Source organism: Ammodytes marinus, assembly GCF_949987685.1.
Source record: "Ammodytes marinus genome assembly, chromosome: 6".
In the NCBI taxonomy this organism is placed as follows: Eukaryota; Metazoa; Chordata; class Actinopteri; order Uranoscopiformes; family Ammodytidae; genus Ammodytes; species Ammodytes marinus.
Genome location: NC_137235.1, coordinates 9,098,706 through 9,122,926, shown reverse-complemented (window position 1 = coordinate 9,122,926; position 24,221 = coordinate 9,098,706). Strand labels below are relative to the sequence as shown.

At 40.1% G+C, this 24,221-nt stretch overlaps 3 protein-coding genes across 5 annotated transcripts in view; 2 read left to right on the top strand and 1 right to left on the bottom strand.

Moving 5' to 3' along the window:
- The window catches only part of LOC307251409 (protein kinase C beta type), a 34,232-nt gene extending 29,994 nt beyond the window's left edge, over positions 1 to 4,238 (bottom strand). The window contains exons 1-2 of one of the 2 annotated variants that reach the window (XM_080028777.1): positions 3,768 to 4,238; positions 3,293 to 3,324 (exon numbers count right to left, since the gene is read on the bottom strand). In XM_080028777.1, the coding sequence (XP_079884903.1) occupies positions 3,293 to 3,324; positions 3,768 to 3,931 (196 nt within the window). In that variant the 5' untranslated portion in view covers positions 3,932 to 4,238. The remainder of the gene's footprint in view (positions 1 to 3,292; positions 3,325 to 3,767) is intronic. The other variant, XM_080028776.1, reaches the window with a different exon arrangement.
- Positions 4,239 to 9,145: 4,907 nt separating this feature from the next.
- On the top strand, positions 9,146 to 14,390 carry LOC307251771 (ATP synthase membrane subunit K, mitochondrial-like). Of its 2 annotated transcripts, XM_080029186.1 has the most exons (4): positions 9,146 to 9,258; positions 9,377 to 9,447; positions 13,953 to 14,045; positions 14,137 to 14,390. In XM_080029186.1, exons 2-4 carry the CDS (start codon positions 9,379 to 9,381, stop codon positions 14,236 to 14,238), a joined length of 264 nt encoding a protein of 87 aa, XP_079885312.1. In that variant the 5' UTR covers positions 9,146 to 9,258; positions 9,377 to 9,378; the 3' UTR covers positions 14,239 to 14,390. The 2 variants fall into 2 exon arrangements, with proteins under 2 accessions (XP_079885312.1, XP_079885311.1); XM_080029185.1 differs by lacking the exon at positions 9,146 to 9,258 and having other exon boundaries at positions 9,278 to 9,447.
- Positions 14,391 to 15,649: 1,259 nt separating this feature from the next.
- LOC307251758 (suppressor of cytokine signaling 1-like) lies at positions 15,650 to 21,183 on the top strand. Its single transcript, XM_080029169.1, has 4 exons — positions 15,650 to 15,841; positions 17,762 to 18,234; positions 18,510 to 18,697; positions 19,877 to 21,183. Exons 2-4 carry the CDS (start codon positions 18,019 to 18,021, stop codon positions 20,199 to 20,201), a joined length of 729 nt encoding a protein of 242 aa, XP_079885295.1. The 5' UTR covers positions 15,650 to 15,841; positions 17,762 to 18,018; the 3' UTR covers positions 20,202 to 21,183.
- Positions 21,184 to 24,221: the final 3,038 nt, after the last annotated feature.

The window sequence follows — 24,221 nt, the reverse complement described above, 5'->3', positions numbered from 1 at the left end:
CAGAACAGGTCTACACCAGATTTCTCACATTCCTCCGGACCAACAAGAGAGCGTTGGCGACTTGAATGGGTGTCTGCGCACTTCCATTATACTGAACTCTATCTGCACACGTCCTGCTCCTCTGGTCCCTTTAAAAAGACACCACTGCACTGTCTAGTTTACATTCCCCCACACTTCTTTCATGTAACTTAAAATAAAGGATATACCACTAAATGGTCATAAACATTTCAAAGTATAATAGGACTCAAAAACAGTTTTTGACTGTTCTCTGGTGGTCCAAAGGAAGTTAAAAATACATATGGGTAAAAACCAGGTTAAATGTGGTTGAAACGTAAACCTTGTCATGTTTTCGGCAGCCTTTTAATGACTTTGTTTAACTTTTCTTTAGATCTGAACTTTAGATTGAAACAACCAAAGTCAAGTCTCCCCAGTTTTAACTTTCACATTCAACAAAATAGGACTTGCATGATGTTTTTCAATGTTTTCTATCCGTTCTGATTTGGTTATTTGCAGGACAAAGTCTGATAAACAGCATTTTAAATGTTAATATTTCTATGAAAAGAAAGGGCTGCGGGTAATGATTATTCATCAGTTATAATCTGTATTAACAAATTAGCTGTAAAAATTTCCTTATTACAGTTACCCAGAGCTCAAGGCAACATCTTAACAGTTTCAATCAATTTTCAGTATCAATGACGAAAAACTCTTAAAATTGGAGGAGCAAGAGAAAAGCTAAATGTGTTTGTTTTTTGCCTGAATAATATAAGAATACATTTTCTGTGTATTAATCAATCGACTCGTCTTTTCTGCTCTAATGTGAAAAACAGGTCCTAACCACACATTCACCATTGGTTCATTTTATTTCTGTCATAACAAACATTTGGCCTTGCCCTCATGACCCATGATGAGTTTAAACCTTAATGCCCAGATGTCGTTTGACCTCTGATGACCTGTAAATCACCAAATTGAAAATGTCACAACTGTACATGCAGGCACAGGTTTTAAAATGAAGGGACTCACAGGCTGCCTCTGTGTCCTTCAGCCATCCCATTAGCGCTTATTGCGTGTTTGCAGGGAATATATTTAAATGGAAATTACGTCATTTCTATTTATAGCTTCAACGTGGTCACTGAACATCACAAGACACATAACTTGTTTACTAACCTAAATTTGATTAAACTTAAACCCCTTCTCCCCCTCCTTTTTTGATCCACAGTTTGACTTAATTAAATATTTAGCTTCAGTGTGACCATTGGACACTGATTCAAACTTTTGAGCTGCTTACATAATCCATTTTCCATTTAATAATCTCCAACTCTTCTCTCAAGGTGAAATAACGGGGAGAAAATCAAATAACTGTTTGGGAGCCACCATACATTTAAAATGAACAGCAAAAATGTTGTCCTAACAAGACTTGATATATTGAGATGCAGGAGTTATATTTAATTTACATCAAAACAACGTATCTGTTCAACCAAATGTATTACTACGTCCAATTTATACATTTTAGGCCTGCGACTATTTTTGTAACCCATTAATATTCAGATTATTTTTCTCTCAATTATGCAATTTTGTAATTTTAAAAACTTTGGAAAACTGCAAAAAAGTGCATTCACTTTTTCAGGACCAACAACACACACTTCAGAACCAAATCTGTCTGAGTGATGGTCTGCACTAAAAGCCACTGTGCCTGCATGAATGTGCTGAATTACCCATCCTTATTTTATTTTTTCATGTTCAGGCAAATACCAAAAACAAGAGATGCGCTCCTTCTTGCAGTCATCAAGTAACCGTGATGTTTCATAGTGCACACAAGTAGAAACGTGTTTGTTTACGTGGGTTTGCATACTCGTAAAGTTTGTCTGTCTGAATGCAAATGCAGGGATCAGAGGTCATCCAGGAGGATGATCATGGATTGAATGTTGCAGCTCTACCAGATTTAGTCTAATTTACTTCCCACTTTAGGTCCACTCATGAGGTGTGTTTTGCAAGCCTTTTTTCCTATCATATTTAGCACAGGGTAAAACATTAACTCTCCTGTTTGACATACAGATAACCAAATGAGTGCTATCTGGGTAGTTTGTTCGATTGGCTTAATGTTACTATCATCAATATCTTCAGTGTGAACAATGATCACTGAATTACATCATCACAAACAACCCTCAGACCAGTTTGAGGCTGTCGAGGAATTTAAAAGTTATCAGAGTTGGAAACTCCCCACAAAATTAGAAGTGACAGCAGCCCTACCTGTGCAAGGCTCTGATAGGTCATTGCATTTCAAAAGTGTGTGTGCAGTGCACATGTGTTATCATGGGCTATCAACATTGGCACACTTATAGTCTAGGGGAGGCTGTGTGCACTCACTCGAGCACCTACAGTCTTCATTTTCTTTTACCCTCAAACCCATTTCCTGTACCACCACCAGAGCAGTCGACAAGCCTGAAGCCTTCGGGAGGCTCTTTACACAACCTCACGCGCAACTTTGCACAACTCCTTCCAATCAAGGATGTCTTAAGCAACAGCTTAATGTGGAAACTTTGGTGGTTTTCTTCCTTGACCTCAAAAAGCCGGTCCCATGACTGGAGCCAGATGAGTTGCGGTGGGTGTCTGTCTGTCTGTCTGTCTGTCTGTCTGTCTGAGATGGGTCAGTCAATGTGAGGAGGAGGAAGTGAGACCACGAGCACAGAGCAATGTTTGCTGCAGTACTGCAAAGTGCAAGTTGAGTGAGGGGTGACACACTATGTTTGTTTCTGCTAGGGCCTTGAAAGGGTTTATGAAAGCATTTTGTGCAGAGGTCCGTGTCTTGACACCGCCAGCCAGCCCACCCACACGTCACCACCCACACACACTCACTCACACAATCCCACCCCTACACAAACCATTTTACAATTCACTTCAGATGTCAGGCTTGATGTTAGGGGATGGGAAGAAAATCTAACTTGGTCTGTCTCCGTCCCGTTGCTCCTTGACTATAACCAGACATCTCAGCTTTCAGCACTACGCCGACTCTTCTACCCTTACATCTCACACTGTCTCTCCTGCCTCAGACACTTCACAGTGTCCTCACTCTCATTTATCACCGTTGGCAGGGACCTGTTATGAGGCTTGACACCTGTCTGCCAACACCAACACGCCCTCAACGTAAGAGCCAACAGGTCACTCTTAACATTGTGCAGACCTGCGGCCCTAATACAACCCACACACACACTTCAGACAGTGAACATCCATCCACACTCCAAACACCCACAGTCATATGCAGCAGAGAGATTTGTGAATGAGCCACTTCTCTTACCTTGGCACTGGAATCCCTGCTTTCCAAAGCCCCTGTGGAGAGAAGACAGGGATGTGAGATTTGGGGAATTCACAAGTGATGCATGTATGGATGGACAATGAATGACGCATGCACGCGCACACACACACACACACACACACACACAGCTGCAGCAACAGTGGGGCCCTGTGTATCTGTATCCAGCTGCATTCCTCCACCAGACCTCCAATTTCAGAGATGGGTGTCGGGTCGATGCGGTAAAAAAAACGACGGAACAGCAGCGGCTGCCGACAGCGCGTTCCCCCCGACAGGCTGGCTGTCGCATTGTGGAAAACTGGGGGGAATGGCGCGTCGCAGTGTTTGTGACAATGACAATGAATGAAACACTGCGGTGTCTGAACACTGTCAGTGTGGAGAGGGGGGCCGACTGGAGCCGCAGCAGCAGCAAGTGAATCACCTGTGTCCTTTCCCCTCACAGAAACACAGACACACTCACCAGATGAAGTCGGTGCAGTGGCTGCAGAACGTTGGCTGCTTGAAGAAGCGCGCGATGAACTTGTGGTTCTTCACCTCGTGCACATTCTTCTGGCGGAGGGCTCCCTGTCGGGCGAAGCCGCGCGCGCTCTCCGGTGCCTCTCCGTCGCTGCCGGGGTCAGCCATCTTAACGAGGAAGCGGCGGCGGTCCGAGAGGAACGAGGGGTGAAGGCAGCGACGAGAGAAAGAGCGAGAGACGAGCCGCGGTGCAGGTGCCTCCTCCTCCTCTCCGCCCCGCTGGCCGCCTCGGTGTGGCTCGTGCTGCCGGTGTTGGACGAGCTCAAGCTGCTGCTGCTGCTGCTGCTTCTTCCGGCGGGTCCCCGGGCCGCGCGCTTGCTTCTCCAACCTCCCTGATGTGTTGCTGCTCTCTCGTTCTCTCTCTCTGCCTGTCTCGCTGTCTGTCTGTAGCCTATAGCCTATGTCTCTCTCTCTCTCTCTCTCTCTCTCTCTCTCTCTCTCTCTCTCTCTCTCTCTCTCTCTCTCTCTCTCTCTCTCTCTCTCTCTCGCTCTCTCTTTCTGTATGGCTCTCCCTTTCCCTATCCGTCTCTTAAAATCTCTCAGAAATAGCCAAAACTGCTGCCTTCTTTCAGTTAACTATGATCAGTCATTTATCTGAAAACCTGGAGTAGTGTGCAGTGGCCCTATAGTAGCCTAATTTTAGTTCTGCATGTTGTCCAAATTCTGCAAGTTGTTCACCCCCATTATAAATAGAAAGGACCATGGGTAGCCTATGTTTTAATGAGCCAACTTTAGAGATGTGTAGGTAGACAGATTGTGTTGCCTTGGACAAACCCACCCAGAGTAGACCTACCTGTGCTCAAAGGATATGTTCACAGTTGTTGAAGGCTTAATTACAATACTCAGGTGCTAATGCCCTTTGAATATTCCTCCTGTACTGAGACTGAAGAGATTGTTCACACATAGATAGATAGATAGATAGATAGATAGATAGATAGATAGATAGATAGATAGATAGATAGATAGATAGATAGATAGATAGATAGATAGATAGATAGATAGATAGATAGATAGATAGATAGATAGATAGATAGATAGATAGATAGATAGCAGACAGACAGACTGATTGATTGATAATGGTGTTTATCCATCACTCCGAGCAGTCTATACATCCCAGTTGAAGGAGTAAAACGCTATAAACTTATTTGTATGTTTGACCTCGATTTGAGATTTTTTTTTAAACAATCAATTTATCTAATTTTACCAATGTATTTTTTTCCAATTTTTTCCTTATATATCCTTGTATTTTCTTAGATATTAACAAGTATTTTTTGGTACATCCCGAAAATGTAAAACAAGAATAAAAAATATATTTTTAAAGGTTCAGTAAGCGGAATGGTCAGTTTGGCTAACTTCCTGTCACTGACTGCAGTTAGCAGTCCCCTCCCTCATCCCCACGTCACCACATTAATGCACTGCGGTCTTCAAGCAGCGAGTTATCTAGCATCATCTCAGATAAATAAGTGTGATAAAACATGATAAAAACCATCAAAACAGACATTGGGAAGGATTTGTACCTGCTCCGCCATTGTAGGCGCATACACATTCACCCGTCTTTCGCTATGCACGTGCACCGGCAGTGAGACGGGTGCCGGTTTGTAGCGTTCTCTCTTCTGATTGGTTATCAGACAGGATCCCCGAAAAGTTTATTTGCCGATTACATGCAGAGCGGGTGACTGAGAGATCGGCTTTATGAAACGCACACACTATGTAAGTGATCACTGTATGAATAAAGAGCGATTTAACACTTGTATTAAAGGTGAAGTAAGCGATTTATTTATGTTAATATAAGTATTAAATCGCTCTTTATTCATACAGTGATCACTTACATAATGTGCGCGTTTCATAAAGCCGACCTCTCAGTTAGCTGCTCTGCATGTAATTGGCAAATAAACTTTTTGTCGGATCCCGAAATTAATATCCAATCACAACAGAGAACGCTACAAACCGACACCCGTCTCACTCATGGTCTCACTGCCAGTGCACGCCAGAGGACAGATGGGTGAATGTTCATGCGCCTACAATGGCAGAGCAGGTAAAAATCCTTCCCAATGTCTGTTTTGATGGTTTTTTTTCATGTTTTATCTCAATTACTTATCTGAGATGGTGCTTGATAACTCGCTGTTTGAAGACATTAAGTGCATTAATGTGGTGACGTAGGGAAGAGCGAGGGGACTGCTAACTGCAGAAACTGACAGGAAGTTAGCTAAAAGAACTATTCCGCTTACAGCACCTTTAACATAAATAAATCGCTTACTTCACCTTTAACTACTATTCATGCTATCATGATCATATAGTTTGACATATATTCTGAAGAATTTCATTCGATTTGTAAACATTTATTGAGAGTGCATTGATGAAAAGCTTGAAGTGGTCTTGAGTAGTTTTAGAAAATCAGGAGAAGTTTTATAGAAACATGTAGGGTGCGATAATACATTTAAATATATAATCAAAACAGTGGTAAAGCTGTCCATTTATGTTCAGTGTTTAATCTGAAAAGGGAGATTAAAGAGCATTTATGACTGAAACACTGAAAAAATCAAATGTTGTGCAACATGTTGTTTCCCCGAAAAAAGAAGGTCTTAAGAAATAGGGGAACAGACTGTGAGAACGCTTTGGGCAAAATTGTTGCTTTGGACATGCACTATTGGGCTTTATAAATAATTATTGACAGAAAAAAGGGGAAGAAAAGAATTTACAACATACTTGGAGCTTTGCCAGTTTTTCATGCACACTCATTCTTTTTGAAGTCGGTGAAAATGAGAGAATTTTTATACAGCTTGATTTATTAATCTGCCCTTATACACATGTCCATGGGAAAGTTCCTGCTACATGGAAATCATGAAACAAATCTGAATCTTTCTGTTTTACCTTTGGGGATATATTCACAAAGGCTCTATTCCCAACCACCAGGAGTCCTCCCAAAAGTTCAGCGCTTTCAAAGATCTATTCACGACACTGGAGAGAGAGACGTTATATAAATAAGCAAAGAGAACTCCTTAGCTTAGACAAGGGGCGGGGTGTGACAACATGTTTCATGAATGGGCTTCCTCACTAGAGTCCACAGTGATTTGTTGACAGGCGACCTGTGTTAGTTAAAGTGCATTGCTTGCAGTTTTCCAAACCCTTGATACAATGAGGCCCTTCAGCTGTAGCATATTATGGTGTTAGAGACTTTCCTGAACAACCTAACATCTCTCTTACTCAGGACCTGCTTTTAAAATGCAAAGATCTACACGCCTTAGGACTGACACACCTCTTTTTATTAGGAGGTTCTGCTACTTTAACTCAGCCAATTAGGTGCTACTATTAGCCTTAGCATGTTGGTACATGTGTGTACTGCTTGTGGAAGACCTGTTATGCCTGGTTAAAGACAGCATGGCCGACTGATGTTCTGCACTGATACTGTTTCCCCTGGGCCTACACACAGACAACCTGTTGAAGAAAAGGCCTTGCTCTTGTTTCTCCTTTGCTTCCGTCACACTTCTAAATATATTGCTGGAATGTGACTGTTATTTTTTTGGACATTTCCTTTAAAGAGCTTTGTTTTTTGGTACTAACTTTAGGGGAAATGAAGACTCGTTCCTGTTAACAGTGTTCACAGGTATCAAAGAGTATTGAGTCCATTAGCACCTGACCTAGTATCAATTTGGAAAGTTAATAGCCATGTCTTCAACAAAACATTTGCAATTTCTTAACTGAAAGAATAGAATAGAATATATATTATTGCCATTTGCACAGGTACAAGACAGTACAGGTACATTGGGATTCTTGTGCGAATCTCCCTGAGTCAGCTTCAATAAAAACAATTTTATATATATAAATAGCATTATAACAGGAAAATTTAAAAAGAAATTTAAAAAAATTGTAGAAAAGTAGAAAAATAAGAATAAGTGGAAGTAACAGCTAAGTGATTTGAAATACCCTGTACAGAAGCTATTCTCTCTTAAAGCAAGATATAGTACAATAGAATAAAAATAAATAACAAACAAAGGGGAGCACTGTACAATGAGATGAGAGACAATATCTTATTGCATTTAAGGTTAATATTGCACACTTGTACTGCCCTGTAGAACAGTAGACTATACTGAGATTAAACACACATGAAGTTATTGCACTTTGAAATGTTGACATATTATTGCAATGTTTAAGGTTATATGCACATTTGTATTGCACTGCAAGGTTTTTGTTTTTGAAGGTTAATATTGCACACTTATATTGTACTACGAGGTGTAGAGCACTGAACACTGAGATGAGGAGAAACACACAAGGATCATTTGATAAATAAAGGAGATATTTATTTGTAATTTAATGTTAAATTGTATATTTACATGTAATTGATTTTTGTGTGGTTGGCATTTTCTCTTATGATCGTAATACCAACTCAGCAGTGATGGAAAGTGAAAATACATTTACTCAGGTAGGCTATTGTACCAAAGTCCAATTTTTAGGTATAGGCTTCTTGTACCTTACTTGGATATTTTCACTTTGCGCTGCTTTCAACTTCTACTTCTAACATATAAACATGATTTGTCTTCCTTATGCAGCAGTTACTTTAAAAAGGATATGAACAGTTGGTAAGATTTTGTTTATTGTTAAGGTTAAACTATCTATGCATTAGATAATGATTAAGGTCACATCTTTTATTTTAAAAACACAAAAGTATTCCACTGTTTAACCACCCTAATTTGTTCTTTCAAACACTGTTGGATATAGTCGCATGATTATGGATTGTAATCGTAATCATTGTATCAAATAACAGGAGTGTACATAAGGTGCCTTCAAAAGGGAAGGAAGAAGTCATTACAAAGTAACTATTTCACACAATAAACATTCAAGTAAAAGTCCTTTATCCAAAATTGTAGTTAAGTAAAAAGTAAGAAAGTATATAAAACAAGGTGCAAGTGAAAGTTTTTTTTTAAAATGTGAAATTAAGGCTCAAAGAGTTTTGGTTTAAATTACAGGTTATTATACCACTGGCAACGATTAATGTGATAATAATAACTTTTACGCTGGTAAAATCGGCCTATGTCAATATCTATATTTCTATCTATCTATCCATCCATCTCGGAATCAGTAGTAAACAGAAGCTTACCGTTATAGAAAAAAGCAATAATGTGTAAAAATCATCTTCTGACTCATCCTCATAGACCCCCCTGCACACAGGATGACCCAGTAGTTAGTAGGTCATCCTGTGTGCAGGGGGACTTTCCTTGTCATTAACTGTAATCTTGCGCCCTCTTGTGGCTGAAAAGATGAAAGACAGAAACGCTGATCTGCTGTTTGTGTAAGCCAGCTGTAAGACCCGCCTACCAGCCCGCATCCTATTGGTCAACATTTTACGTAGGAAACACGTGATTGGACAGCTCCCGGAACACAACGTGCATATGAAAATATTGTGTAAGTGTCCTGTCCTCTCCTGTGTTCACATAACAGTAAGTATCAGCCCTCACCTTACAAAAATGTTGATTTGAATGAAGCCTTGAGACCGTGGATCGGATGTGTGACACAGGAGAAACAGTAACGTGACTTTTTCATTCAAACTGTGTGCAGTAATGCCGACGTCTCCAGTTAAAACGCGGATCCCCCTCACCAGTTTCGGTCATCTCATAACAGAGGTGAAGGTAAGAGAAGGAGGATTTGATGCATGCACACAAACTAAATAAGGATATAGATTTAGGTCTTCGGTGAGACCAATCAGGTTTTTATCTTTTTCGTTTTTCTCTTTAACTCACTACATGTACCCTAATTTCTTTTTTGCTAAAATATATTAATAAAGCATGCCTATCCCACTTAAGGTTCTGCTGTTGTATATCAGCATGGCTGTGATTTGGCGCAGATAACCAAAGTTAATCACAAAAAAATTCAGTGGGAAAAAAAAATTTGTGAATACAATATTGACATGACCCACTGTTTAATACACATTTTCTTCATTTAAACATCCACCAATTGCATTTTGAGTCGGGTTTCTAACCCTGTTTTTTGTAAGTCCAATATTCACTCTCTTTCAGCTCTGTTTTTTGCATTTCACCAACTCCTGGGTGAGATATCTGTCCTTTTTTAGCTGATAAATGTTCCAATATGTTCACCAGCATTTAAACAAAACAACCAGTCAGTCTTATTCTTTGAGGTGTATTCTCCTCTTTCGCTACTGGAGTGATGGAGGCAACAGGCCTTGTGGCTTGTGTGTAACGTGGCTGGGACGCCATGGACACAGTAGACCTCTGCTTAGTGTGGCATCACAGCATCTAAGAGCTGTAGGTCAAAGCTAACCAGCCACACTCTCTTCTTTGTTTGTAGTCTGGTGGAGCTTTTAGTGTCACTTCAAACAGGTTTGTGGCCCTTTGAGAGAGTCACATGTGTTGTAGCTTGTCTAATGGCTCTATTTCAAGAGGCTTGCTTTTGTGTGTGTGTGTGTGTGTGCGTGCGTGCGTGCGTGCGTGTGTGTGTGTGTGTACATAGCCTTAGTCAGGCTGTTTATCACAGTTAATGTTACTGTTTATCGGCTCTAAGTGTCTTTTTAAAGCTCTGAATACAGCACAGGTCCCAGTTGGCCAATGTGTTGTGTTTTCTGCCACTGCAAGGGGATAAATCTCTTTCATGTACGGTGTCCTCTCTGCCCCATGCTGCAGTTAGCCAAGGTGCTGCTGTGGTACTGCAGATGACATACAGAATAGGCCACAAAGTCTGTCCTGTTGGAATAAGGCTGAACAGAACTTTCAAATCAAAGCAGACGGATAAAAGCTGATTTTGAAACGGAAAAGGCAAAGACAAAATGTGTATTTTTGGGGGGGAAATTGCATTTATATCATATGCCCACTAGAACACTCCTGAGAACCATTTTACAAGCTTCAGATACACCTTGCTTATTCCGAACAAGTATTCGAATAAACGTTCTCATAAAAACAAACTGTAAAGTGTATAACCCCCAGCACATTTCCACAATAGAATATTTAAATTACTTGGGCATGTGCTGATGCCCACAATAATCTATGTGATCATGTGTACCATGCAACAACAACAAAAAATGTCATTCCAATTTTAAGAAGTTGACATGAGCAAGACGTCGCTGGTTGTAGGGCGACTTTTACTCATGTGCTGCTTTGCTTAAGTGGGACGTGGATTTGCAATGAATCAATAAGAGCACAGCTGTGGTTTCGAGATGATTTATTCAGCCATATTCCAATCCGTCATGCTCCAGTCGACTATGTGGCATCTGTATTGGGCCTGAGAGAAAAAAAAGGGGAAAGGATTTCTGCTCTGCTAATACCCTCTGTGGAATAAATGGGCATCAGTGAGCACAGCAGCCTTGTCAGCACTCTGCCATCGCCCCTGGCTCGCTACGCGCATATCTAATGTTCACAGTGGACACGATTTGCTTTTTCACATGAATCCTTATATTCTGCATTTCCCCCTTGTGTATTGTCAATCCCATGCTCCAGATGAATGCCTCGTTTAGGAAGAAGATGGCAAACTTCCAACTACATTTTGTGCATGATGACGAGTCCTTTTTTTAATGTCATGTAACACACAGAGATACATCATTTAAAGGAATAAGGTTGTTTTGAAAAGATAGATCACACTCTCCTGTCTGTATGATGAGCCAGATGCCAGTTAGCTTAGCATAAAGACAGGAAGCTGGTAGGAACAGCTAGCCTTGCTTAGAAAAAGGCCACACAAGGTTGTATAGTTTTTTTAATACCTTTTTGTTGTTGTGCTTTTAACAGACGAGATGTAAAATGTTAATGAGGAACCATCAGTCTTTCTGGTTGGCAGTTTGTTACCTTTGGACTAAGCCACTCTTTGATGCTTTCCAATTTTAGCGTCAAGTTTTGCACAACTCTCTTATCATCTAGGATTATCGATTATCTGATCTAACAATGGGCAATAAAGTAATTTAAGTGAATGTGAAATAATTTTTTTCTAAATATAAAGCAAGAGCCAGGAGATAGTTAGCTTAGCATAAAGGGAAACAGCCGTGCCACCATTACTTTAATTTACAAGTTATAACGTCTTAATTAGTGGAATTTGGAGACTTTTGATAGACCAAGACAAGCTGACCATTCTAGCATGTTCCAGTCTTCATGCTAAGTTAAGCTAATAGTCTCCTGGTAGTAGCTTTTTATTTACTGTAGCCTACATGAGGGTGAGTGATATCGATCTTCTCTTCTAACTCTGTGCAAGAAAGTGAATTAGGGATCATTTCCAAAATGTCAAACAAATTATTTAACTTCCATCCATATTAGAACAATTTTAACACTGTATACACTTTCAACCAGGTCGCATTTTCTGTTATTTGCTACTGTAACAATACAATGTCCCTACGGGGAAGTTTTTATCTTTCTATCTAACCTATCTTTTTGACTTGAATATAATATTTCCGCATCAAAGAAAATTAAATTTTCCTCGGAGCAGTTTAAATACTTCAACATCCAGGCTTTCATGTAATCATGCGACTTTTTATGTTGTGGAGTTTTGATATTTTGTTACGAATCTAAAAAAAAAAAAAAAAATCCAATTCTTCAACCAAGGGGGAATGACAGCTTTAAGCTTCTGTCACAGTCCGACTCTCCTGGTCAGAGACACAGAGTCCTGTCTGATGAATAATTAATTTGAATTTAATTTAAAGGAGACGGATGTGGACGTACATGACCATAAACCAGTTTGTCATCAATTCTGCCTCGTCATGCCAGATGACAAACTGGCCTGTTTCAACACGCAAAAAAAAGTATTTCACTCGTTTCTGGCCTCGACTGAAACTAAAGAAATTGCATCAAGATTTCACATGAAGTTCTTAAATGTAGTATTTGTGTGCAGGCAGAGAGACGTGGGCCCTGATAGCGATTATAATGGAGCGAAGTTATTGATGTTTTTATAATGTTGTTTTGATTAATGACATGTTCCTGTTGTGGTAAGAAAAGTCAAGCAAACGGTGATATAGTGTATAGCATCAGGTTTATTTTCAATCAAGAATAGCAAGAATTCTCCGCGGAGAGGTCACTAGTTCCAACACATGTAACGTGCAGCAAAGAGTGACAAAGTTCACTCAAAATCATGGACTATTTAAGGACAGGTAATCGAGAGACAGACAGGTAGGCTGGGTGAGGGGAAGGAGGGGAAGACAGGTTTGGGAGACAGACAGGGCTTGAGATATACATTCATATTATAATCGTGGGTGGGGCAGGCTGCCCCAGAACAGCAGGAGGCTGTCTGCAGGATCATTGTCACCTTTCAAATGTATAGTCAGGCTGGCTCCACTCGGGAGATTGAGGGGGATGGTTGAAACTACATTTCAGTTAGTCAGTTTACACTAAAACACAGTCAATGTATGTTTTATACAGGCCTGTAGCAAATGTTTCCTATTTCATTAATAAGCATTCTAACATTTGAGTCCAGACATACATCATATGCAAAATCCGCCACCACACTGTCATTTATTCTTTCACATTCATTTTGACTTTGCAAAGGTCTCGTGTTCGATTTTGTTTTTATAAAGGCTGGGTACAAGGTGATTGCACTGTAATTACACAGGCCCTTAAACACTACAATTGCCTCTGTTATTCCTTTTCTCTCTCTCACACACACACACACACACACACACACACACACACACACACACACACACACACAATCACACAGCGATGGGGAAAGGGGGCGGGGGGGGTTGATCTCCTGAACTACAGCTGCCAAGTGAACATTTGTGTTGCTTTTGGTTTTGTGGTTTTACTGTTTTTTCTTTCGTTTTCACATGTGGTTTATACTATTTGCTTTTTTCCCCCTGTACGACCTGTTCTGTGTCTTTTGAAAACTAACTGAATGTACCCGAAATTAGCCTAAATGTTTATGAACTAAATCCAATTTTCAAAACTAAATTTTTAATAAAACCTTTAATTTCATGACAAAACATGAACAACAGACAGTTTTGACTGCATCACTTCCTCTTACGTGTGTGTGTGTGTGTGTGTGTGTGTGTGTGTGTGTGTGTGTGTGTGTGTGTGTGTGTGTGTGTGTGTGTGTGTGTGTGTGTGTGTGTGTGTGTGTGTGTGTGTGTGTGTGTGTGTGTGTGTGTGTGTGTGTGTGTGTGTGTGTGTGTGTGTATGTATGTATTTTTCTCTTTTTTTCCCCCCAGAGGCAGCTGTTTGGTATCGAGGCTCCAGCTCCAGTTGAACTGACCGGTTTCAGGAAATACTTTAATAGCTACACCCTGCAGGGTCGCCGAAATGTAGGCTACATATACAGTACATCCATTAAATATGAACTTTTATTCAAGTTTTTTTTATGTCCGTAACCGGTCCATCTCTGCTCTCTTTCAGTGTGTATTGGTCACTTATGGGATCTTTGCTGGAGCCACAGCTGCCTACCTGATGCACCGACAGAGCAAAACAGAGAAGCAGACGCCCACTTCCTCAGAATGAAAACATCAACTTCAACCTCTTACCGCAATGTTTATATTTAATAAGCTGTAACTTCTGATATGAAGAAAACTGAAGGTGTCACTGCCGCAGTGTGTGACAGAACTTAAAGTTATATTATAAAGCTTTTGTTAATAAATGCTGTTTAACATCTCCATGCTGTCTGAGCATCTCCACAAAGCGACAGCAACCAAATCACAACTTTATTTTGCATCTACTTATATTATATTGTCCTTTAATCTTTTAGAGAATACAATATTATGTGAGACCCAATGCACAGATAGGAGGCTGGTGAAAAAAGTGCCTGCCACGTTTGGCACTAGGCAGGTTTTGATGGTGGTTGTCATCTTGACTTTGAGATTATCTTCAATAATCAGAATCACCACAACGCATGGCATTAAAGATGAGTGTTAACATTGTTACAGATTGAATGCAACCAGCAGCATGTCTGAGCTTGCAGGCCTTGTTTAGTCTGTTGTTTAGTCAGTGTAATGTCTATGTGTATAATTTCATACGCGTATTTGATGGGTGTGTGTGTGCTTTCTAAACATTGTTATAAACTAAAGGATTAATTGCACACAAAAGTGAAAATGCAAACAAAAAGCATTTTATCATGCACGCTGAATGTATTTTGCATTACATGTGTTTATCTCTCCCTTTATTTAACCAGGAAAGAGGTTAAATACACAATAATAATTGATAAGATACATGCTAAAATATTGATATTTTTTTGTGTTTGGGGCTCTGCTTGTAAAGAACTTCCTCGATTTCCTTCCTGGAGTTTATTGTGCAAAGAGCAAGCCCGTTCTATAGTGTAACTAAATTATAATGAAAAATGTATTACTAATTACATCTGATGTTCCCATATTAGTTAGTGTTCCACATTCATTGACTCTGCATTGCCATGTCATTACTGATATAAAAAGTGATCTGCTACAAAAGTCAAATGCAAAAAAACAACAGATCTTGTCGTTACACAGTCAATGGGTTTCTGCTTGTAAAACTTGACACCGTTAAACACACACGCACGTACACGCACACAGAGAAATACACATCACGTGACTTCAGGGAATCGGCAGCGGCCTGAAGTGAAAGCGAAAGCAAACAACAGCCGGTGTGCTGTCGTGTTTTTTTTTAATCAAAATTTGATTAGAGTCCACGAGCGCAAGCTGTGAAGCTATATCACCCAGTTATATGTAGCTGCTTTTATCAGAATCATAATATGCAAATACGCTTTACAATAGCCTACTGTCAATGTTAAAAGCAATACATGTCTTCTTCTTTTTTTCTTAAACGTTTGTAAGGCATCTAACATAGTCTACTTGATTATGTGTATGGTGGACAGATAGAGCCCACCTGATCCCTTTTATCTGCTAAAGGTATGCGCGTTAGTGTGAGCTGGATGCGTGTGGAGTGTTTACATCGGTCCATCATTGGAGAAGACTGGGACTTGGTCGTATCACAACTTGTCTAATCAACAGGCTGTAAACGGACCCGCCTTCACAAAACCTTAACCGAAAGTAAAAAGATGTTGGCTGCAAAGACGACTGCGACCTTCACTGCTTTTCGGTCTCACTGCGGCTCCGACACACGCTCACTACGAATAGTAAGTAAGTTTATTCATGTTTACTTCATGCATCACGAACCGGAGTCAAATTTGTAGGACTAGTCAAGTGTGTACGTCAAATTCATCAATATATCTAAATAACAGGGAGGCTATTTCGTTATAATGCAGAAACAACAATGAATTTGATGTGGGCGCTTTTCATGACATGTCACTTTAGTAGGCTAAAGGGCTATTAGACAAAAATATGTATTTTGATTTCCGTTATGTGTGGACAGATATTATGACAACCTCTCCCAGTCACCTCAAGACATATGTTCGATCAATCCATTGCCACAAGCGTAGGCCTATATAAATATCACCTAATTAAAATTGTGTAAAATGTGTGTATCTGTGTTTAACACATATGCATTACTAATGAATTATGATTTATGAGATTATTTTGCAGGCTAGAAATGTTTGAACCATTTTTTTCTTTGTTTTTTGCGCACTTTTTTTTCTCTGAACTCCTTTGCAGCTCTTGCAGTGCAGTCCGACAGATAGGCTATTATATTAGTTCCATAACTTGGTTGATGATTTTTTTTCTGGAATCCTGCACATATTATTGCAAGTGAAGCAATCTCTGAGTCGACACATTTTATTTTAAAATATGTAAAAACTGTACTGTGCCGTTGAATCAACATAGGTGTGTATCGTCCCTCAAACTGAAAGTTAAACATAATTTCCATAGTTTCTTTTTAAATCTAGTAGCCTATAGGCCGAGGTGGAAGAAAAACAAACAATGTCCTATTGTTAAAAATATCCCAGAGTTACACAACAACAAACTGTTAACTGATCCCAGGTTGACACTGCCTGCCGTTCCAGAAAGAAATGGAAATCAAAAAGGTGTTGTATGATTCTGGTAAAGATTTGGAATGTAAAATGTTTGGTGAAACTTGTTTCCAAAAAATGGTTGAAGTGATCAAAAATTACAACTCTGTGTCATATTTGCATTCACTCTGCAACATATGACCAAAGTGGGAAAAAAGATACAATAAAACAGACTTGAAGTATCTAAAAAGGCAGAAAGTCAAAACGTAAGAGGGAAAACATCAACAACCAAAACTAGTTTTCTATGCAGTCTACCTAATAATTAATTGGGTTTGTATTTATTTAAGTGAGTAAAGAATCTTATAATGAATAACATATTAAAACTCAGGCTTCATTAGTAGAGCACTTCTTCAAAACAACACTAATAAAGTAGCCTACTGGAAAACATGAAAGCAAAATGAAGTACAATGTTACAAAGTGCATTGCAAGAGAAAAAGAGAGAGACAACAAACAAAAAACGTATTACAGCAAGTATGTCCTACATATATACTTGTTTTGTATTCATATATTGTCTTTTGCTTGTTAATTTACTTCAAGGCTCTTTACGACTTTTTTTCTGAAAATCCACAGATCAACCTTTTTTTTCTTTGTGTCTCGCTGGACTGAGAAAGTGAAAGTGTTTGTATCACATCCACCCCGCCTGCAGAGATTAGAGATACACATAATGGTTTATTGTTAGTCACGTGACCTCTCATACTATACGGAGCCAAACAAGAGTGAATATTGGACTTACCTTTTATAATATTATCGATAATTTCAACGATTAAAGTCAGATCCTTCTTTCTTAGCAACAGGGTATAACTTTTTGGAAGAAAATAAAATGACACGCACAGCAAAGTCCAATATACAGAATTTTAACTTAATAATGAGGTTGCTCCATATCTGCCAGATGTGTCAATAAGCTGCTCACGGTTTGCTAACGAGCATCAGAGGTAAATGACATGTCAGCGTTGTGTGAGTGTGTGTGTCACAAGTGGTTTCTGTTCCAAGAAAAATAGATGAATGCAGGTTTGAGACCTTGCATGTGAACAAAATGCAGTGGGGTGGAATAGAAGATGCTGACTGTTTTCTTCAACTCTCTTTTTGTTTCAGCTCAACAGATTTCTTTCAGTGAGAGAGCCCTTTCAAGTGGACATATGACAGTCCTCTGCTTTTCCTCTGGCACTTTGTGGTGAAGTTGTTAAATCTTGATTGGAGTCTCAGGCTGTGTTTTACCAACATGGAGTCTCCAAGTGGAGCGATGAGCCGCCGATGAGCGAGCGCAAGGCAGTGTGTGATGGAGGATCAGCCGGTGCAAAGTGGAGGAACTGGTGCGACAGGCGGGCAAGAGGGGGATCCTCCTTTGTAGGATGGTCGGAGACAATCTCCTGTCGAGACAGAAACAAGAGAACCTCCTCCCAGCTGACACACCGGGCCAGAGTCCAGCCCCTGAAGAACCCACTGGACCAGTGCAGGGAACAGACAGGGTGACAACAGACAGCCAGGAGGAGCCCACAGACAGGCAGCTGGATTTAATGCACTGGAAAAAATTCAATCTACAGGAAGAACCTGAAAACTGGTGCCAGGTTAGTATACTGACTATACTCAAAGTTTACGCACTGTGACCCACTCAACAGTTGCTGGATGTTTTACTTTTGGTTTTTGATTGTTAAACAATGAACTTATGGCTGGAGTGAGATAACGCCAGCAATCTGCAGGATCTATTTATGGGATGAAGGCGAAAGTGAAAGTCCTCCCCCCTCCCATATAAATATACTGTCTGAAGCACCTCCGCATGAGCAGCCTGTGTCGTGTGTACATGTCGACTGATACACTATTTCTACTTCCTTCTCTGCTGTAGCAAGTGGCTGGAGCTGATGCCGACAGCTTGCCCACACACCTGCGCCCCTTCAGCAGCGCGGCCGAGTACAGACTAGTGAGACTCACATACCTGCAGCTCCAACACAGCGGCTACTACTGGGGCGCAATGACCATGGAGGAGGCACACCATTTACTCACACATGCACCCCTGGGCACTTTCCTCATCAGGTAACATTTCAAAGTTATGGTGTTGTTTCACCTGTTCGGCTGTTGTGTTTTTGTTCATGCTGTTGTTTGCCCAGTTGTCCTTTTTTTTGCCAAAAAATAAATGATTGGTTTAAAGTTTGAAAAGGTCAACCAGCGATTCATGTGTTTTGCAACTCATTTTTGACGTTAAAGAGGACCTATGATGCTTTTTGACTTTTATGACCTATAAACGTTGTTATGATGATTCATAGTCATGCTTAACCATACTAAATTATCAAATAATGACTTACATGCATTTCGACGTATTCCCTGCTGACCGTCTGGGGTGTCTGTGCAGAGCACTAAACACTATTCTAGCCAGTCGAGAAGTCACGTCTTCAAAGCCGTCTACCCTTTCATAATTCGTGACATCGCATAAAAATTTGTGACGTGACCACGCGGATGTTTCCATGTAGGGTAATGCTGTCACTTCCCTGTTCGCGTCTGCCTCGCGCCCTTATAGGTCCATGCTCGCGCTTCCCGCCACTGAAAGTGTTCCGGAAGGAAGGTAACCAATCACAACGGAGTGGGGTTTGCAAGAGGGGGGAGGGTAGCGGAGATGGCCGATGCACAGGCGGAGGGAGCGGAGATTGCCGAAGCACACACACTCAAGTGTTGACAGGAAGTGCTGGATCGCCAAAATAAGAGAAAGAGCTTCCCGAAAATCAACATAGTTTTTTGTGATGTGATTCGTGTCAGGTTGCTCTATAGCAGTGTAAAACAAGAAATTAAGACCAGAAAAGTAGTATAATAGGTCCTCTTTAAATATGTATAATTTCTGTATATTGGGAACCACTGATCAGAAGCGGAGGAATTTATTTTCAATTTATTTTTTTCTTTCCTTCTGCTCATATTCTTTTTTTTCTAAAGATTATTTGTTGGCCTTTTTATAATTTATTAGACAGTTTGGAGAGGCATAGATGAAATTAGGACTAAGTCTCTAAGGGGGGAGGGAGGGTGCTCTATCCACTACACCACGAGCACACCTCTACTCATATTCTTATTTGGAACAATACTCGAAAGTTAGAGATTGTAAAAGTACAAATATATATTCTTATCCTACACTAGTTTCCTCTACGTCATGTTCAATAAAAAGCCTTATACAAACAAAATAAAATAAAAAACATCATTAAGTGACTGTCTGCTGCCATGTTGTTGCAGGGACAGCGGCCAGTTGGATGTCTTCTTCACTCTGAGTTACCAAAGCGACGAGGGGGCGACAAGTGTTCGCGTCCAGCTCAACAACCTGCTTTTCAGTCTGCACGGCAGCCACAAGACTTTTGACTCATTCTTCTCTCTGCTCACTTATTACACCAGCTCCTCCTGTAAGCTGACGGCGCCCTATCGCAAGCAGCGTCCTGAGCGCCTTAAGCAGATGTGCAGGAGGGCTCTCACACGCACATTTGGAGCCGAAAATATAAGCACCTTACCTGGACTCAGCACTCGAGTTAAAGACTATGTTCATGCGTATCCTTGTTGTATATAGTCACGTGTGTGGTCAAAGTACTCATTGCTGTGTGATGCTGTTTGTTTTATTATAAATAACACAAAATGTTTTTATTTACATATCGGACAATAATTATTCACGCACATTATCCAAATGGTACATTTTCCAGACTACACATGACACAATATACAAACAACACATTGTCAGAAACCTTTTTTTTCATGCCCTGTATATACTATACAGGGCATGTTTTCAAAATGTCTGTGTGACTGCCGCACCACTGCCTTCACGCTATATGTCAGAATGTACTTTCCGTATTAATGTTTAATTTGCTGCTGTTAAAAGCTGCATGTATTTATGTTTGGCCACTAGGGAGTGCAGAAAAAGGGGAAGATGACATATCCTCAGTTTATAATTTTGTGGGTAAAATATATCAGCAAGCTGTTATTTGTTTCCGGCCACATGATGAATGGATCTCGAGATCGTAAGTTAATGAGTAAAGTTAATGAGCTCATTTTCCGAAGACAAAAAACTTAGTTTTTCTTGTATTAATACAGTGGTTCTCAATTATTTTCTGTCATGCCCCCCCTAGGGGACAGAAATTTTTTCGCGCCCCCCCCTAAATTGAAATACTATTGAGAACCTGCTAATATTTATTTATTTATCTGTACGAAACCACTGTATGAGTTTCTGGCACGAGCATTCTGCATACAATCACCTTATTATCAAATTAGATAACACAAATTAGCTGAGATAACTTCTGCAGCAAAAATATTCAAAGTTCAGTTTATTAGCTCAATTTGTAACATTTAAACAAGACTGCTCAGTCTGTGTGAATCTCAGGACAGAGATGATTCACCGAGGTTTGCATTTCATTCAAAAATGTTTAAACTGTAAACATAGTTAAGGTGGTGTTTTTTTATTATTATAGGCCAATAGGCCTTCTGTGATGTATTAGTCTACTTGCTTGATTTCTTTTTAAATAGCCTACAGAGACACTTGGAGACACATGTGGACATGTATTTACTGCAAATTGTGGCCTTTCGCGCGGATATGACCATACACAAGCACATATAGTGCTTGCTAGCACTTAAAAAAAAAAAAAAAGATTTTGGTCAGTTGGAAATCAAGGCAGCCCACGCCCCCCAAACCCCCCCCCCCCCCCCCCCCCGACAACTCACGGCGCCCCCCCAGGGGGGCGCGCCCCACTATTTGAGAAGCACTGTATTAATGGTTTAAGTATCTCATTATCTGTAGAAAACAATAGGTATTTCTCTCTGGATAATGACACAAAAACCTCATTCCATCAACATTAGGTTGTTTGGATAACTTATGGCTGAATCACAACGTTAGAGAGCATAGTCTACGCAACTTGTTATTCATGAATGTCTCATACAGTATTCAGTTAACATTAGCAGCAGGATGGCTGAAATACATATGAATGAAGGTATCATAAGAAAATGAACTTGGACTTTATCCCAAAATACTGTATGAAAAAGTGACTTTTATCACAAAATGATGACATGAAATAAGTTGTATTGCAACCACCAACGCTGTTCGCTGATGTAGTCTTGGTCTCCATCAAGTGCAATATCTATAAACCTGCTGCTGAACTTTCTTTATCACTAGTGAGTTATTATGTAACTTTGCCTTTGCCCTGCTTGTCTTCCAAGAGGGTTTGAGAACAGATTAGACTTAATTGTACAGTGAGTGGTTTGAAAACAAAACAGTCAGTTAGAAGAGACTAAAACATTTCTGGTAGTCAATAGGAGAAGACACTTCTTTCACATTACATGTAACCTTTTGATTCAGCAATACTATAACAGTAGTGATTAATGCAGCTTCAACCATTCATACTTGAATATATTTTACATGTGTAGTTACTATATTCTGCCCTGTGCGACAATAAGCACTTGTACAAGTGTGTGACGTTCTGTAAAACTTTGTTCATGTTGAATAAATAAAAATGTCATGTCTTCAAAACATAAAGCATGTGAACCTGAGGCTGAACTATTTTAGCCTTGTTAACGGCATGGCTGTGCATTTGGAACAGTCCATTACTTGGCTCCGGACTGAAATTTAACAAAAGCTATAAGTGGGGTACAGACAATCATTAATACATAAATAAATACATATTAGTGCTAAATGTTAGCATGCTACCTTGCTCAATGTTTAAACTTCACCAGTCTGTTAACATTGTCACTGTCAAACTAGCTGAAAGTACAGCCTCACAAAGCTGAGCATGATAGGTTCTTGTTCTAATATCCACCATACTAAGTATATAAAACATGTATACTACTAACTATTCAGTTTTTTATAGTTAGGGCACAAGAAGTAAACTTTAGGAAATGACACAAAAAAGTTCACTGCTGGATGTCAATCAAGATATGACCTTAGAAAGTCACAGCATCCTCGTTAAACCTCACAAAGAATAAACAAAATATTTTCAACCAGATTACTTACATTTAGAATTTTCAGCACTTTTTGTGCATTGTATTGTGGCTTAAGAGAGCATATTACCAGCACACTTAAATAAAAATTATAAATTTAGTGCTGTAGGCCCTATAAGCACTAAAAGCTTTCCTTTACTTTATTATTTTTCCAGCGTGAAATAGGCTATATATGTTGTGATAGCTCGGGATAGACCCAAAATCAAACAGATACCCAGGTAGTCAGTTTAGAACAATGTTTATTTCAGGCAGGGATCCGTAACAGGCTGGCAGGACACTGGACGGCTGAATGGCGTGGCGAGCAGAGGCAAGTGGATATCCGGAACCCGCAGGCAGGCGAGCAGGAAAGGTGATCAGCGGAGGCAACGCTCTGGTATGTAGTATACTCTGGCGCTGAATGACTGGAGTCCACAGGCTTAAGTAGAGAGGTCTGATTAGCCAACGATCCACACCTGGAGCAGTCTGCCCCGGAGTGCCGCCACGCCCACATGCCAACAGGGAGACAGACAAATGGGAGAACAAGAAGGACAGACAGACAGGGAAAACATACAACACATACAGAGGAGAAGGAGAGGCTGCCGTGCCGTGAGTCATGACAATATAGGCCTATACTATGAACTCCAAAACTGCTTAGAATTTTACGTAGTATAGGCATTGGCACACAACACTTATTTTAACCTTAACAGTGGATATACCGTGTATATTGTCAAATAAACTTGGGTTTAATATCAAATGATATGGGGGGGGGGGGGGGGCAAATGGGGGCACACAACTGATTTAGTTCCCTGGACCCCCTAGTGGGTTAATCTGGCCCTGTATGAAGCAGCATTTCCTGTCTTTGTGCAGTATACAAATATTGACAGATAAAAACGTGTACACACAGGTTTGATTTTTTATCAAGTACAAGTCTTCCGTCATGTGTTCTACTTCCTGTCCTCAATTTGACTAGCGTTGGCCCCTTTAATCAAAATTAGCCATACACTAGGGACACACAAACACACACACACACACACACACACACACACACACACACACACACACACACACACACACACACACACACACACACACTTGCTCTGCCCTCAAATTATCTCTGTCTCATTAACCTTAAACATGTTGATGTAAAACCATCACCAATGTGACATGCAAAGGCAGAGCCAGTTAAAAAACTGTAGCAACTTTCAACTACAAAGTAATCAAAGGTGCTTAAGATATAACAGTTACATAGTAACATTATAAAGACATTTAATTTTTTACCTAGAAGTGGTGAAATAAAAATAATACAATATTTTAAGTAAAAAAGGGTTAGTTTAAATATAATTTAATCCGATATAATGGTTTGCACACTGCAATTCATTATTTCATCTTAAATTATGGCCTATCTACATTCAGTGCTGATGAATGTCTCATGGGTCCGCGCGATCCCGGAGTCCCACTGTCTCGCGCTCTGAGTGCACATCTTGCACGCGACTGACAACATTATTATTACGATGTCAAACGACCTCTCCTGACTCCTTTACGCACACACGCAGCGACGCACACTGGGATTACAACAACTGGAGTGGCGCGCACGAATAGCTCGCGCGTGTTTATGTAATGCCATATGTGA

Excerpts from the sequence above, each read along its gene's own strand:
- LOC307251771 (XM_080029186.1), top strand. The coding sequence starts at position 9,379 with ATGCCGACGTCTCCAGTTAAAACGCGGATCCCCCTCACCAGTTTCGGT. Across the intron at positions 9,448-13,952 it reads ATCTCATAACAGAGGTGAAG|AGGCAGCTGTTTGGTATCGA; the intron begins GTAAGAGAAGGA and ends TTTTCCCCCCAG. Across the intron at positions 14,046-14,136 it reads CCCTGCAGGGTCGCCGAAAT|TGTGTATTGGTCACTTATGG; the intron begins GTAGGCTACATA and ends GCTCTCTTTCAG.
- LOC307251758 (XM_080029169.1), top strand. The coding sequence starts at position 18,019 with ATGGTCGGAGACAATCTCCTGTCGAGACAGAAACAAGAGAACCTCCTC. Across the intron at positions 18,235-18,509 it reads AACCTGAAAACTGGTGCCAG|CAAGTGGCTGGAGCTGATGC; the intron begins GTTAGTATACTG and ends TCTCTGCTGTAG. Across the intron at positions 18,698-19,876 it reads CTGGGCACTTTCCTCATCAG|GGACAGCGGCCAGTTGGATG; the intron begins GTAACATTTCAA and ends ATGTTGTTGCAG.